This window comes from Kogia breviceps, chromosome 10, assembly GCF_026419965.1.
Source record: "Kogia breviceps isolate mKogBre1 chromosome 10, mKogBre1 haplotype 1, whole genome shotgun sequence".
In the NCBI taxonomy this organism is placed as follows: Eukaryota; Metazoa; Chordata; class Mammalia; order Artiodactyla; family Physeteridae; genus Kogia; species Kogia breviceps.
Window position 1 is genome coordinate 20,485,800 of NC_081319.1, and position 15,874 is coordinate 20,501,673.

Below are 15,874 nucleotides of genomic sequence, written 5' to 3' on the forward strand. Positions count from 1 at the left end.
TTTATGAGCCTTTGGACAGCAACTGTCTCATGATTAGCTTCTGAAAATCACTGATGTACGTATCAGTGGGCTGTCCTCGCCTTTCTCCACTCTCAAAAGGAGAAGGCCCCTGTGGCAGTGGTTCCCAAACTTTTCTGCATGTTGGAATCACTCAGGGAGCTTCAAAAATCCCTCAGGGAGGGATTCCCTGGTGGCGCAGTGGTTGAGAGTCCGCCTGCCGATGCGGGGGAAGTGGGTTTGTGCCCCGGTCCGGGAAGATGCCATGTGCCGCGGAGCGGCTGTGCCCGTGAGCCATGGCCGCTGAGCCTGCGCGTCTGCAACGGGAGAGGCCACAACAGTGAGAAGCCCGTGTATTGAAAAAAAAAAAAGCAAACCCTCAGGGAGTGTGATCTAATCTGTTGAGGGGGAGGAGGGATTGCCTGAGCTTTATAAAAATTTCAAATTTTTAGAAGGTTTTCTAGATGATTCTACTGTGTAGACACGTCTACCACCATCCTAGGAGGCAGGCTCAAGCAGAGATTTCCACCTACCTCAAACTAAGAAGCAATTTCTGGAAGGACAATGAAAATGGACTTGGCAAGAATGTATTTCTCACACGGAGCTGCCTAAGCGCAGTAAAATTAAACCAGGTTGCCAACTGTTTTATTGATTTCAGTCACTCTGTGAGCATCACTGAATCAGGCACTGGGCTAGTGATGGAAAAGGCAACTCTCTAGAAGCCATCTTCATTATCTGCCAATAGTGCTGCCAAATCACCAGGACTGGTGCTTGTTTAGGTCTGAAGAAGTCCCTGGGCGTCATCCTGGATGCAGGTTTGAGAACACCTTCTGTTAACTCTTCTCTCCATCTTAGGATGATTTAACTGGTGTACGTAAGCTACACACTGCCTGCATCACTACCCCGTCTGGATGTGTTCCCAAGAAGTACACCCCCAAAGCCACAAAGACTATCACCTTCATAGACACCTAACAAATGGCAAGGAAGAGAAAAGACTGGCGAAGTAAGAGTCTTTAAGGGCAGATGTAGAAATGAGCTTATAGGATGCTTATGTGTGACTACTTTTCTTATACAGGGGAGGAAACTGAGGTTTGTAGACACAAAGAAATAAAACAACTTGATTGAGATCATATACATTACTGAACATCACTGTCCTGCATTTAAGACCCTTCTACTACTTCTGAGATCCATAAAACATTATGACAACAAGCTGACAACATTCTATGAGATTTTGTTAATCCTAGTGAATGAATGCCTTGATTCTCCCCACCCATCACTATAAAAACCACTGTGTTTTTGAAATAAGTGGCACAAATTAATATAGGTAAGATTTTATAATTATTGAACTTTTATTCTTACATATATTTTCATTCAAGACAATCTTGTCGAATAATGCTTCATGCTTCTAAATAAGATTTTAATCTTATAAAAGTCTAGAATGTGAATTTTTCTGCAATTGTCCCTTCTTGGATCACGAGGTCACGTCAACTATAAGCGGGTCTGTGTATGTGTGTTTTCTTTTTTCATCTAGATACGCAACTCACAAACGAAAAGCAGGCAGACGAGAAAGCCATTAATACCATCGTTATAAATTCAGTATCCGAATTCAAAATCACAGATGGACCAGCCAAGGAAACCCCCAGTGAGAAAAAACTGTCAGAATCCAGCATATCACTGTCCTCCCTTGAAGAATGCCAAACGAAATTTTCCTACCTCCAAACTCATCCTTCAGTTCATCCAAGAGACACTGATGGTATGTTTCTCACAATCAACCCATCTCTAAATAAAGCTCCCCAAACCCCAGGCCCTGGAAAACCATCATATATGCTGTTAGAAAAAAAAAAAAAGTCTTTATGAATATTAAACAGGAAGGCTTCAATTTGAAAACTCTGATGAATGACACCTGTCAAGGTCACCTTGCAATTAGGAGGTGCTTGGCAGGTTGTTTGCTCTCAAAACTGGGAGTTTGAGGCAAAGTGTTTTAAATAGCCGGAGTGAGGTAAAATCATTCTTGCTATGGAGCTATGAAGTAGACTAAAAAATGGCCAATTTTTTTCTCTTCTTGCGCCTGGGACTATTCAACCTGCAACTGCAGGCTGAGAGGAGAAGAAGACAGGGTGGAATAGCATTGCAAAGCTGGAAAAGTATAAATATGCAATAAAATACAAGGATACTTACACCAGCAGCCTGTGGAAAAGGGTTGGTTCCTCTAGGTAACATCACCTTCTAGGCATTCGAATCAGTGCAAAGCTACACCAAACCACCTCTATATATGACATAAGAGGCATGTTGCATTTGCAAAACCAAATTCAAATTGAACTGATGCTAAATGATCAGCACAGTCAAGTTCAAGGTCAGGGACTCCACACCAAGACATATGGAATTTTATTTGTGTTAACTTTGTACTGACCTTCATAGGAGACATAGACCATTCAGGAATTGTGTAATGTTCCATATTGACATTTGCATTTAAAGAAACCTTGAAGTTTCTCAAAGGAAAACATAAAAAGGTACAGTTTCTGGTCTATATTTAAATTCATATTTACTTTTTCAAAATAAGATAAAAAAGTGAAATAAACTTTGTATAACAGAAACTTTGAAATCACATCAGTTTAATTCCTGGCTCTGAAATTTATTCACTGTGTAAGACTGGATTAAGTTTCTTACCATCTCTAAATCTCAGACTCAGTTATATAATGGAGCTAGTAACATGCAATAGGGTGTTTTGAAGATCAAATGAAATAACATGGGTAAAACATCCAGTATAGAACCTGTCACAGAACAGATGCTCGACTTTTGCTTTTATTATGATTATGGTTTTAAAAAGTAAGGGGAGGGCTTCCCTGGTGGCGCAGTGGTTGAGAGTCCGCCTGCCGATGCAGGGGACACGGGATCGTGCCCCGGTCCGGGAGGATCCCACATGCCGCGGAGCAGCTGGGCCCGTGAGCCATGGCCGCTGAGCCTGCGCGTCCGGAGCCTGTGCTCCGCAACGGGAGAGGCCACAACAGTGAGAGGCCCGCGTACCGCCAAAAAAATAAAATAAAATAAAAAGTAAGGGGAGAGATTTCTAACACGTTATATATGATCTCGTGAAAACATTGCCATGGAGGCTTTAGACTAGAAGACACAATTGCCTGCAGCTGCCAGGAGACAATGCGAATAAGGAAGTACCTCCAGATGTATGATAGGGCTAGGTGGGGACTGTGGCAAGGAGAAGAACACTGCCTCTACTCAGCTCCAGCTAATTGCTGCCAGAAGGAAAAAGAGGTTCAGAGCCGCCAGAACTAGAGTGTTACAGGAAATCTCCCAATTTTAAGTGTTGGCAATAGTTCTATTTCTCTTATGAAGCCCCAGACACTCCCAACAATACACAGCTTTCAGCTAACTTTGGCCAATAGGCTGCCAGGTATGACCTTGAGTCCAAGATGATGTCCAAGTTTCTGGTTTTGTTAGAGCTTGATGCTAATCAAGAAAATATGCAACAGAGGAGAGTTCTCTGCATTTTGACAACAGAGAATTTTATCAGATCGTGTCAGGGCTGCATGGATTTTTACTTGTAATGGATCTTGGTTGTAATGATCCCAGAATTACGAATTACCATGATATGTATCCACACAGTACAGGAGAGTGCCCCTCCGGAACCACTCTGATCTGTCTTATCACGTACCTTGGCAGAATGAGAAGGACCAATGCAGCTAGCATGATACCTGAACCCTTGTATTCACAGGGAAGACCAAAATACTCCATTAAAATGGCAACACACGGAGCCTCATGTAGGAAAAGAACCAACTACTCTTTCTTCAAAAGAGCAAAGGAGATTCATGAAGACCATTGGATTAGACGGTTTTCTTAGGGCCTGGACAGAGGCTGCTATGACCCAGAAAATTCCAGTATTAAGCTGACAACACAGGTAATAGCTCATCCTTCATCTCCCACACTGCAACACAAAACAACAAAATCCCCCCAGTGAGGTAAGAGTTTTTGGTACCTGGTTAAAAAAGAGAGTAAAACACCTAGAGTAGGGCCCACAAATAGTGCTAAGAACCTCTCATTATCCTAGATAGCAAGCATCAAGGAAATAAAGAGTTAAGTCAGACTCATTGCATTTTAGGAAAATTTTGATAGTAATTAATTTAAGGATGCAGAAATTGAGAGCTGGGGTCACTGTTCATACTGAGATAAATACAGAAATATCTTTCAGGAACAGCAGGGGAAACAGAAGGGAAAAGAGAAGATTGCATCCACTTTTATGTAGTTTGTGGTTAATTTATTTTCAAATATATAAATGAGTGCAAAGGAATGGATGCTTAATTGCTAATATCTATTATTTATATACATTGCCCCACTTAAAACAGGATGGAGAAGCCTCACACATGCAGATTTTGTAAAACGTGTTACATGCATTAGCACAGTTCATGGTGTGTGCTCTGATGGGAATTTAAAATGATCTTTACTGCACATCACACACTATGTGCTGCGACATTATTATTAAATTGTGCCTCATCCTGTGTGGTCCCTTTCCTGAAGAAAATGCAAAAAGTCCAGAGCACTAGCTGTGTCTCTGCTTCTGCTTCTATGTTCGGATTGCAAAAGCATCCCCGTGGATGATAAAACCGGGGATACACATGATATGAGAAAACAGCCTCCTTAAAAAGAATCCTGAGAATATACCTAATTGATGTATAATTTTGAATTTGAGATGTCTAATCCAGGTGGAAGGGGAAAATCATAAATACAAGATACCTCAAAAGAACAGTCTTAATTACACCATGGACTACTGAATAAAATGATTACACTTTCTACACTGTAAATTTCATACAATTAAATGCAATAGTGTCATCTTCGAAAATGTTTCAATTTTATAATTATTTCAGTTCATTTGCTCAGAAAAAAACATAAGCAAAAATTTACTAAGTATCACCCAAATCTAGTCATTCTAGTTCTAAAGAACTGACTTGAATGTTAGTTGTGCTTGTCTGAACTTAAATAGATCTTGACATATTTAAGTAGCTATTAAAATTGATAACATCAGGGATGATACCCCAGCTAGAGAAAGGCAGTCACACTTTATTTATTCCCATTCTGTATTACAGACATTTTTTTTAAAGAACTAAATGTCGGGGGAATGAGAACCAATTTTTATATTTTTTTGGTTTATTTATTTGTTTGTTTGTTTGTTTATTTGGCTGCACTGGGTCTTCGTTGCTGCGTGCGGACTTTCTCTAGTTGCAGAGAGCGGGGCTACTCTTGGTTGTGGCACGCGGGCTTCTCATTGTGGTGGCTTCTCTTGTTGCGGAGCACGGGCTCTAGGTGCACGGGCTTCAGTAGTTGCAGAATGCAGGCTCAGTAGTTGCGGCTCAAGGGCTGTAGAGCTCAGGCTCAGTAGTTGTGGCGCACGGGCTTAGTTGCTCCGCGGCATGTGGGATCTTCCCAGACCAGGGCTCGAACCCATGTCCCCTGCATTGGCAGGCAGATTCTTAATCACTGCACCACCAGGGAAGTCCCAATTTTTATACTCCTTGACCAAAAACTTTTAGTGATCAGTTGGAGCCAGTGTGTCATGAATCTTGTTATTATGCCAAATTCTCTCAGGGACAGCACATTAACCATTGACGTATGAGGATACTGGGTGTGGACCAGGTTCATCTTGTCTTTTTTTTTCTTACTGTGTTTGGTGGGGAGAGGAAGGGAGACTGCTGTTTACTTGGGGTCACTTCTAGAAGAACCATGTTCTTGCCACTTTGGAAAATGATTCCCAAAGATGCAGAAAGCATGTTTCTGGAGTTGAGGAATGTGCCAGGGACCAGAGAGGGCAGCTACAGCTACCTCTTGTTCCTCCCTCCTCCTGATCCCGGGGAATCATCATGGCAAAAACACTGAAAGCTGGAAAGACAAACTCAGGGATTACAGGACAGTGAATGTAGGGCCGACCTCAGGTATATTAGTGGAAACTCCTTCACACTGTTACCTTTTACACTATAATTAAACATGATCCATTCTTATGAGGCAGATTCTTCCTCTGTTTATTACCCCCTTTTTTGTTCTTTTTTAAATTAAAGTATACTTGATTTACAATATTGTGTTAGTTTCAGGTGTACAGCATAGTGATTCAGTATTTTTGTAGATTATATCTCACTATAGGTTACTACAAGTTAATGGGTGTAATTCTCTATGCTGAACAGTATATTCTTGTTGCTTATCTATTTTACACATAGTAGTTTGTATCTGTGAAGCCCATACCTCTAATTCGTGACCCCTTCCATCTCCCCTTTGGTAACCACATTAAGATGTGGTATACATATACAAAGGAATATTACTCAGCCATAAAAAAGAATGAAATACTGCCACTTGCAGCAACGTGGATGATCCTAGAGAATATTCTGCTTAGTGAAGTAAATCAGACAGAGAAAGCCAAACACTATATGATAGAATTCATATGTGGAATCTAAAAATAATACAAATGAATGTATATACAAAACAGAAACAGAGTCTCCCTCTTAAGTAGCCACTATCCAGTTAACATTTAGCACCTTTAGAAGCTGCAGTAGTCCTTCAGGGTCGTAAGGATATCACTTAGCACGTTACAGCCTCCACATCCTCCCTCAATGTACCGTAGGGGTGTAAAGAGGAAATGAAACCAACTTAAGAGAGGGGTTTGTTTTGTTTTGTTTTGTTGCGGTACGCGGGTCTCTCACTGCTGTGGCCTCTCCCGTTGCGGAGCGCAAGCTCCGGACGCGCAGGCTCAGCGGCCATGGCTCACGGGCCCAGCCGCTCTGCGGCATGTGGGATCTTCCCAGACCGGGGCACGAACCCGTGTCCCCTGCATCGGCAGGCGGACTCTCAACCACTGCGCCACCAGGGAAGCCCAAGAGAGGGTTTTTATCATGGCTTCTTGCTCAAAGGCAAATACCACTTCCAGCTGAACGGCCTGCAAGTCTTAGATACATCTTAAACCTCCTTTAATCCAGGTTTAAGGAAGGAAGAAGTAGGAAATGAGATGGGTACTCTGACAGCAGCAACTAGAGCCTATGCCATGATGCCAGGTAGTCCAATAAAAGAAATTTAATACTTGGGAACGTGTTGCAAAGGTATAGGGAGAGGTGAAAATCTACGTGAGGAAACTACTGACAACAGGAAAGCTCTGCCACCTCTTCCCTTGGTCTCTCTAGGGCACTAGTAAATCACTACTACTGGCATTAGCTCATCGGCCACTAGCAACTAACTATTAGTAGACAGACCACTAGTAAGTGGCATTAGCAGAAGTCACAAAGAGAAGGGCATTTGGAAAAAGATAAAACCAAAGGGAAGATACAAAGCAGAGAGAAGGAAGGAGATACACCCCAGGCTTTCCTTTCTCCCACCCTCCCATGTCCTATAGCTGCCTCCTATTGGCTGGAGCTAGCCAGAAGCCCCCTGGCAGAGCCTGCAAAACACACCTTTCCAGTCTTGGGAATACAGAGGGGAGTAGGGTGAGAGGGGAACGGAAGGGAGAACAGGTCACCAGGAGGCGTAGAGCATCTGGGGCCAGGCTTGAACGTGACAGAAGAAAGCATGTGTGTTATGAAGGGCAGGTCAGCTTCAGAGTTAAGGGCTCTGGAGGAGACAATCTAGGCTCATATGACAGCCCCACCACTTCCTGTATTTCTTAAATTCTCTGAGCCACAGTTTCCTCATCTATAGAACAGTAGTAGTACTCAATCGAGAGTTATCTCAAGACCCCACTGAGATGTTTGTAAAGTGTACAGGACTGCAAATTTGCTTTACACGAACCAGCTGACACATCTAACAATGAGAAAGAGAGCACAGATTTTGGATCCAGAGTTAGATTAATTCCTTGCTCTGCCACCATACAGGTGAAAGTTTTAGGACAGTCAGTGGCAAACCCTAAGCCTTAGTCCTTACATCTAAAAAGTGCGGACCATGCTGTTTATCTCTTATTGTTCATTTATTCATTCATTCAACAAGAGATAAGTCATTCTTGTAACTTAGGTTTTAGTAGGGGGGGGAACTAATCAATAAACTAATTAGTTTACTATCCCGTGGTCAGTGCTATGAAGAAAAAAACAAAGCAGGGTGCTATCAGAGTTTCTTTAAGGATGTGATTTATAGGGAAGGTGTTTTAAGCTAAAGACCCAAAGGTTGAGTAGGAGTCAGGTAAAGTTGTGAGGGGAGAGTGTGCAACACAGGCCAGAGACAGAGCATGTACAAAGGCCCTGAGCTAGGTGCATATCCCAGGAACTGAAATTTAACCAGTGTGGCTGGAGTGCAGTGAGTAAGGAGGACACCAGAACTGGAAGGCACAGAAGTAGGCATGAACCTGATCACACAGGAGCTTGCAGGCTATAGCAAGGATTTAGGACTTGACTCTAAAGGGAGAGTGAGATGTTCTAATTAACGATTAACAGTATCACAGGGGCTGATGAATTTGAGGTGGGCTCATGTGGAAGCAGTGTCAGGACAGGAGGCTGTTTCTGTTGACCTGAGGATGGCTGATGGTGGCTACAGCTAGGATGGTGGATAGAGGCTGATGGGTTTCAAATAGGAATTTGAGAGAGAATCAGCAGAACTTAGGAAAGAACTGGCTGGGAAGGATAAGATGAGGAAAAGGAAAATGACAAGAATGAGTCCCAGATTTGTGCCAACTCATCTGCGTGTTCGGGAGCCATTCACAAGAGAAAACGAGGGAAGAGACAGGTTTGTGGGATACGGGAAAGGGGGACACCCATGATGGAATGCGGCCTTGGTAGGTGTGAGATGTTCTGAGCACAGAGCAGAAGACACGGGAAGCAGGCAGCTGGACGCAGGGATGATGTTTTGGATGGGCCGAGAGGAGTACTAATCATAGGCTATGACTCTGAACGTCAAGTTTATTAAACATGAAAGTCCCAAGGGATACCGCAGGCAAAGGAAAATATACCCATTCGGGAGAATGGAAAGTCCGACTCTCTTTTCAAACAGTGCGTCAATTTTCCTCTGAACTGCTTATGTTACTTTTGTGCAAACATAAACTGGCCATATGCAAAACAGTTTTGCCTGCTCATGTAGAATTATTTAATGTGTCTTTTAGGAACAGTGTGGAACACACTTGAAAGTGCGGAGAAATCTGTTTTCAATTCATTAATGTTGCCGTGTTTCTCTAGGCAAGAGGCTCTGCTTTTTACAACCAAATAAAAAGGACTGACTTATAAACAGAAAAAAATGGGCTCTATTCGCAAGGGCAAAATAGAGAGATGGAAGGAAGCAAATGCCAACTTGACCAAAGGATTAGGCCAACATATTTTTTTTAATAAATAAAATCTATAGTATACATCAGAAGCGGAGACCTCCGGAGTCTGCCAATTTGAGGAGACATCGGCGAGAGGATTTGAACCTAACGGCTATACGCCCACAGGAAATCATAAGGCCATTTTACAAACAGGTTTTCACACTCTGATAGGAAACACCAGCTCCCATCCCCACAGAACACCCTACACCCACCCTGACTACTTCCAAGCCAAACTTTCAGTCTCGCACCTACAAAGGACAGGACCTAGTGGGAAAATCATGTTTATGTGGTCATGGACCTGAGTAAGTCTCTGAGTCTCTAGCCTAAAAGATCAGGGAGCATTTGCTTGGAATATTTTCTTCTGAGAACTTCTTCTTTGCCAGGGGCTGCTATAGCAGCAGTCTTGGAATTGCAAAAAATGAGGTTTTATGCCTGAAATCTTTGACCACCAACACGCCCTCTTCAGAAATGCATACACAGAATAGAGTCTATGTACGGCACTCACTCACTCCTGAATTTCTGCAGGAGATTTATAGTGACTTATGAGTTACGGGTGAGTTGGCCACATGCTAGAAACTGGCTCTGATTTAACAAAAATACACCCAGTCTGGCAAAGAGAAGAGTACACACACCACAGACATATTATGGAATAGTCCACCTAAACTACAAATACTGAGTAATGGCCACAGCACCTGCAACAATATATGGCAATTAAAGTGGTCATAAAAGTCACGGTGTGGTTCTTTACCACTGTCTTATGGGGAAGAAAGAAATGGAGGGTGAGAGGCGGGGGGAGGGGGAGGAACACAGGGAGGAAGGGAGATTTCTGTTTACCTATACGCAGAACTCACTTTAGACCTTTATAGATGTTTTTAAAAGAAATAAGAATGGTTTTCTTTAAAATATTTGTTCCCTTTCAGAGCAAGTTTCCATGTTCTCCCTTCTCTTAAACACTAAGAAGTATATGAATAAGAAAAAAAAAAGTTCTCTGGAAAACATTGTTTGAAATCAATGAAGGGAGCTCTAAGAACACTTAGATCGCTCTGACAGATGAGGCAAAGTGCAAAATCTCTCCTGCAGGCTTGTACAGTTACAGTCAACTGAAGTCTGAAAACCAAAGGTTATTAACATTCTTAATGGGGGAAAAATAGATTACAAAAAGTCTAATGTTAATTGATTGATAAGCCCATCAGGAGGAAGGAATTTTTCTCCAATTCATGCTAGAATGTTACTTTCAACCATCAAGTCTTCAGGATGCTGATTTTAATTAATTAGATGCTATATCACGTGAACACTTACCTACCCTTTTTCAAAACCCTCACGTTTTCGAGACTTTCTTAACTAAAAAAAGGAAGGAAGGAAGGAAGAAAGGAAGGAAGGAAGGAGGGAGGGAGGGAGGGAGGGAGGGAGGAAGGAAAGGAGGGAAGGAAAGGAGGGAGGCAGGGAGAGAAAGAAAGGAGGGAGGGAGGAAGGGAAGGAAGGAAAAAGAAAGAAAAAGAAAGGAAGGAAACAGAAACTAGCAAACAGAATCCAGCAGCACATTAAAAGGATCATACACCATGATCAAGTAGGGTTTATCCCAGAATGCAATGGTTCTTCAATAAATGCAAATCAATCAATGTGATACACCATATTAACAAACTGAAGGAGAAAAACCATATGATCATCTCAACAGATGCAGAAAAAGCTTTTGACAAACTTCAACACCCATTTATGATAAAAACCCTCCAGAAAGTAGGCACAGAGGGAACTTACCTCAACATAATAATGGCCATATATGACAAACCCACAGCCAACATCGTCCTCAATGGTGATAAACTGAAACCATTTCCACTAAGATCAGGAAAAAGACAAGGTTGCTCAATCTCACCACTGTTATTCAACATAGTTTTGGAAGTGTTAGCCACAGCAATCAGAGAAGAAAAGGAAACAAAAGGAATCCAAATTGGAAAAGAAGTAGTAAAAGTGTCATTGTTTGCAGATGACGTGATACCATACATAGAGAATCCTAAAGATGCTACCAGAAAACTACTAGAGCTAATCAATGAATCTGGTAAAGTAGCAGGATACAAAATTAATGCACAGAAATCTCTTGCATTCCTATACACTAATGATGAAAAATCTGAAAGCGAAATTAAGGAAACACTCCCACTTACCACTGCAACAAAAAGAATAAAATACCTAGGAATAAACCTACCTAAGGAGACAAAAGACCTGTATGCAGAAAACTATAAGACACTGATGAAAGAAATTAAAGATGATACAAACAGAGGGAGAGATACACCATGTTCTTGGACTGGAAGAATCAACAGAGTGAAAATGACTATACTACACAAAGCAATCTACAGATTCAATGCAATCCCTATCAAACTACCAATGGCATTTTTCACAGAACTGGAACAAAAAATTTCACTATTTGTATGGAAACATAAAAGGTCCCTAATAGCCAAAGCAATCTTGAGAAAGAAAAATGGAGCTGGAGGAATCAGCCTCCCTGACTTCAGACTATACTAGAAAGCTACAGTAATCAAGAGAGTATGGTACTGGCACAAAAACAGAAATATAGATCAATGGAACAGGATAGAAAGCCCAGGGATAAAGTGACACACATATGGTTACCTTATCTTTTATAAAGGAGACAAGCGTATACAAGACAGCCTCTTCAATAAGTGGTGCTGAGAAAACTGGACAGCTACTTGTAAAAGAATGAAATTAGAACACTGCCTAACACCATACACAAAAATAGACTCAAAATGGATTCAAGACCTAAAGGTAAGGCTAGACACTATCAAACTCCTAGAGGAAAACATAGGCAGAACACTCTTTGACATAAATCACAGCAAGATCCTTTTTGACCCACCTCCTAGAGAAATGGAAATATAAACAAATGGGACCTAATGAAACTTAAAATCTTTTGCACAGCAAAGGAAACTACAAACAAGACCAAAAGACAACCCTCGGTATGGGAGAAAATATTTGCAAACGAAGCAACTGACAAAGGATTAATCTCCAAAATATACGAGCAGCTCATGCAGCTCAATATCGAAAAAACAAACAACCCAATCCAAAAATGGGAAGAAGACCTAAATAGGCATTTCTCTAAAGAAGATATACAGATTGCCAACAAACACATGAAAGGATGCTCAACATCACTCATCATTAGAGAAATGCAAATCTAAACTACAATGAGGTATCACCTCACACCAGTCAGAATGACCATCATCAAAAGGTCTACAAACAATAAATGCTGAAGAGGGTGCGGAGAAAAGGGAACCCTCTTTCACTGTTGGCAGGAATGTAAATTGATACAGCCACTATGGAGAACAGTATGGAGGCTCCCTAAAAAAGTAAAACTAGAACTACCATATGACCCAGCAATCTCACTACTGGGCATATACCCTGAGGAAACCGTAATTCAAAGAGTCATGTACCACAGTGTTCATTGCAGCACTATTTACAATAGACAGGATGTGGAAGCAACCTAAGTGTCCATCGACAGATGAATGGATAAAAAAGATGTGGCACATATATACAGTGGAATATTACTCAGCCTTAAAAAGAAATGAAATTCAGTTATTTGCAGTGAGGTGGATGGACCTGGAGTCTGTCATACAGAGTGAAGTAAGTCAGAAAGAGAAAAACAAATACAGTATGCTAACACATATATATGGAATCTAAAAGAAAAAAAAAATCGTCCTGAAGAACCTAGGGGCAGGAGACGAATAAAGACACAGACTTAGAGAATAGATTTGAGGACACGGGGAGGGGGAAGGGTAAGCTGGGACGAAGTGAGAGAGTGGCATGGACATATATACACTAGCAAATGTAAAATAGATAGCTAGTGGAAAGTAGCCTCATAGCACAGGGAGATCAGCTTGGTGCTTTGTGACCACCTAGAGGGGTTGGATAGGGAGTGTGGGAGGGAGACGCAAGAGGGCGGGGATATGGGGATATATGTACACGTACAGCTGATTCATTTTGTTATACAGCAGAAACTAACACCACAATGTAAAGCAATTATACTCCAATAAAGATGTTAAGAAAAAGAAAGGAAGTGAGGGAGGGAGGGAGGGAGGAAGACGTTAAGAAGTTATAATTTTAACAAGAGAACTGCTACATCTTCTAACTAATTCCCTTTATGGAAACAAAAAATACAATAATCTATAACTCATCACAGCTGTTTGGCTAGAATTACCAATTACCTTCAATGCCTTAGAGATACTTTTCACATTTTTACAAGTCTGCATAGTAAATTTTTAAACCAATTTTCTTAAAGAGGATTGATAAGATTTATACCATTTTAGGTGTACACGATGACATATTTCACTTAACTTGATATAAAACCAAGGCTTTACATAACTGGAGGAAAAAGAAGACAGGGATTAAAAATAAAATACAACCCGAAACAACTACGATTATTTAAAAAATCATTTACGTTAGGTTTTGAAATGTGCTTTTCACTCACATTTGAATATGGGTGTGGCAGATTTACTGGAATCCACATCAAACAAATAAGAAAGCCTTGTGACGAGAAGCCAGAAATGTGTATGATCTCTCATTGTCCCCAAATCTAATTGCTGCTGCAAGCTCCCTGCACTTGGGAAGGACTTGCTGTTTCTCAGACCACTGCAAGGTTTCCAGATAGGCAGCTAATTGTGCGGCTTCCCAGCACCTCTGCAGACAACGTAAATAAAGGAGTTTAGAAAAGTGACAGCACTTTAAATAACCAGATTACGTGGAATCAATAGGAAATGCTCAGGAAGTTAATGAAGCAATTAATTAAGTAGAGTGAGTACTGGATGGGGGAGGGGGAGCTTGAGAGAATAACTGGTGTACATCGCCCCTAATACGGATAAATAATTAAGAGTTGGCTATAAAGTTATCAAGCACACCACTGCACATGCCTCCTCTTCATATGCGCCCCCAGATGGGCCAACTGTAATTGTCTTTCTTCTTCTTTAAACAGAGGACTGTGCCTCCCTCGTCCTCACCTGTCTGTTTTGCCAGTTTTGGGATTGTCTCCTGATGCTCCCAGATACGTGTGAAACGGTGTGGACCAATTTGTGCTGCCCCTCTCACAGGTATCGCCACACCTCCGATGAAAGCCACTCCCGGAATGACTGCAACCGCAACTGTGACATAGACTGCAGCCTTTTTGAATCTTGCCAGGAGACCAGTGAGTGTCTGGAGCTGGCCATGGAGATTTCAGAAATCTGCTACCACTAGCGCAACAAAGGAACCACATCCCAGCAGACCCTTTGGCCCCCGGGGGAAACTCCATTACAATGAGACTGTGATTTCTGTGTGCTGAAATGTAAGGACTGTATACATTTCTTGGATGCTCCAGACCATTTTATTCTGCACCTGTCTCGGAAAAAGCTAGTATTGTCAACTGAATGGCCTTATTCCAAATTTCCCAACCGCATGGCTCACTGAAAAATCAGATCTTGATCCCATGTGATGAACAAATCTTAAATACCTCTTAAATGCCATAGGTACAAGATGTTTCTTAACTGTAAAACAGCATGTGAAGCCATTCTGTTATTGCACTCATTGGCTTGCATCATGAATTCAACTTCATTCACAAATTCAGGACAAATTAGCACATTCTTTTAGAACTGACATACATTAGCTTGTCCTTCTAATGGACTCATGTATAAACATTATGCATTGTTGGTTATTATTAATAATGCATTGTATAACATCATTTTGTAATTAAAAATTTATTTGCACAGTCTCTTAAAATTCACTTATATGTTCAGTTTAGGTAGGAAAGGGAATTAAATGAAGAAACTGTGTTCCTGTAATTACTACAGATGTCTCCAGGACATATCCAGTGAATTTTGAATATGATGTACTTCGAGAGAGTACTGTAATTCTAGACCATATTATTATATGTCTGTGACTATGTCATAACAGGTTATGCATGTTCTTAATTTGTTACAGAAAGGCTTTTCTTTATTCTAATGAGTAGAAATGGGAATTATGTGCAAGTTTCAAGAAAATGACCCCAGATCATCAATTTGTCATTTTCCTCATTTCTGTTTGTCAGGTACAATAAGCAGCAGGATATTAAAACAGAACCAGTTCATTTTACTGAACGATGAGTTGTGCAGGCACCTGAAAGAAATACATGTGCAGGTACTCATTCAGCACTAAGTTTCCTAATACAGCATGTGCTTCAGAAACCATATTTCTTTTCCTTTTCTGATAATTCAAGCAATTCATAATTATGTGGAGCACTTCCTCATACTTACAAAAAAAATTTTTAAAGATGTGATACAAACGTAGAAAGTGACTTCCAGCTCAAACGAATTAAAACAATTTGTGCAGGTTGAAGTTACTTTGGAATTTTCTTTTCTTTCTGTAGGCATGGTGTTGCTCACAAACATGTGCTTAAATACTCCCATGGACATCTTCACTGAATATAAAAAAGCACAGCATATCAATAAGCAAACAAAGAGCACAAAAGTAAAACAGAGAGTCGAGGGAATTTTTTATGATTTAGGCAGACAACAACAACAAATTCCAAAATACCTGTCTTTGCCTGACTTAGGTAATTTTGGACAAAAGCTACACTTGTTTTGTTTCTGTAGTCAACTAGCACATTCT

General features: G+C 41.0%; 1 protein-coding gene across 1 annotated transcript in view; it reads left to right on the forward strand.

Annotated features, from left to right (window-relative positions):
- Positions 1 to 14,488, forward strand: part of MDFIC2 (MyoD family inhibitor domain containing 2) — a 101,017-nt gene extending 86,529 nt beyond the window's left edge. The window contains exons 3-4 of the mRNA XM_059075245.1: positions 1,529 to 1,750; positions 14,229 to 14,488. Of these exons, the coding sequence (XP_058931228.1) occupies positions 1,529 to 1,750; positions 14,229 to 14,488 (482 nt within the window). The remainder of the gene's footprint in view (positions 1 to 1,528; positions 1,751 to 14,228) is intronic.
- The last annotated feature ends 1,386 nt before the right edge of the window (positions 14,489 to 15,874 follow it).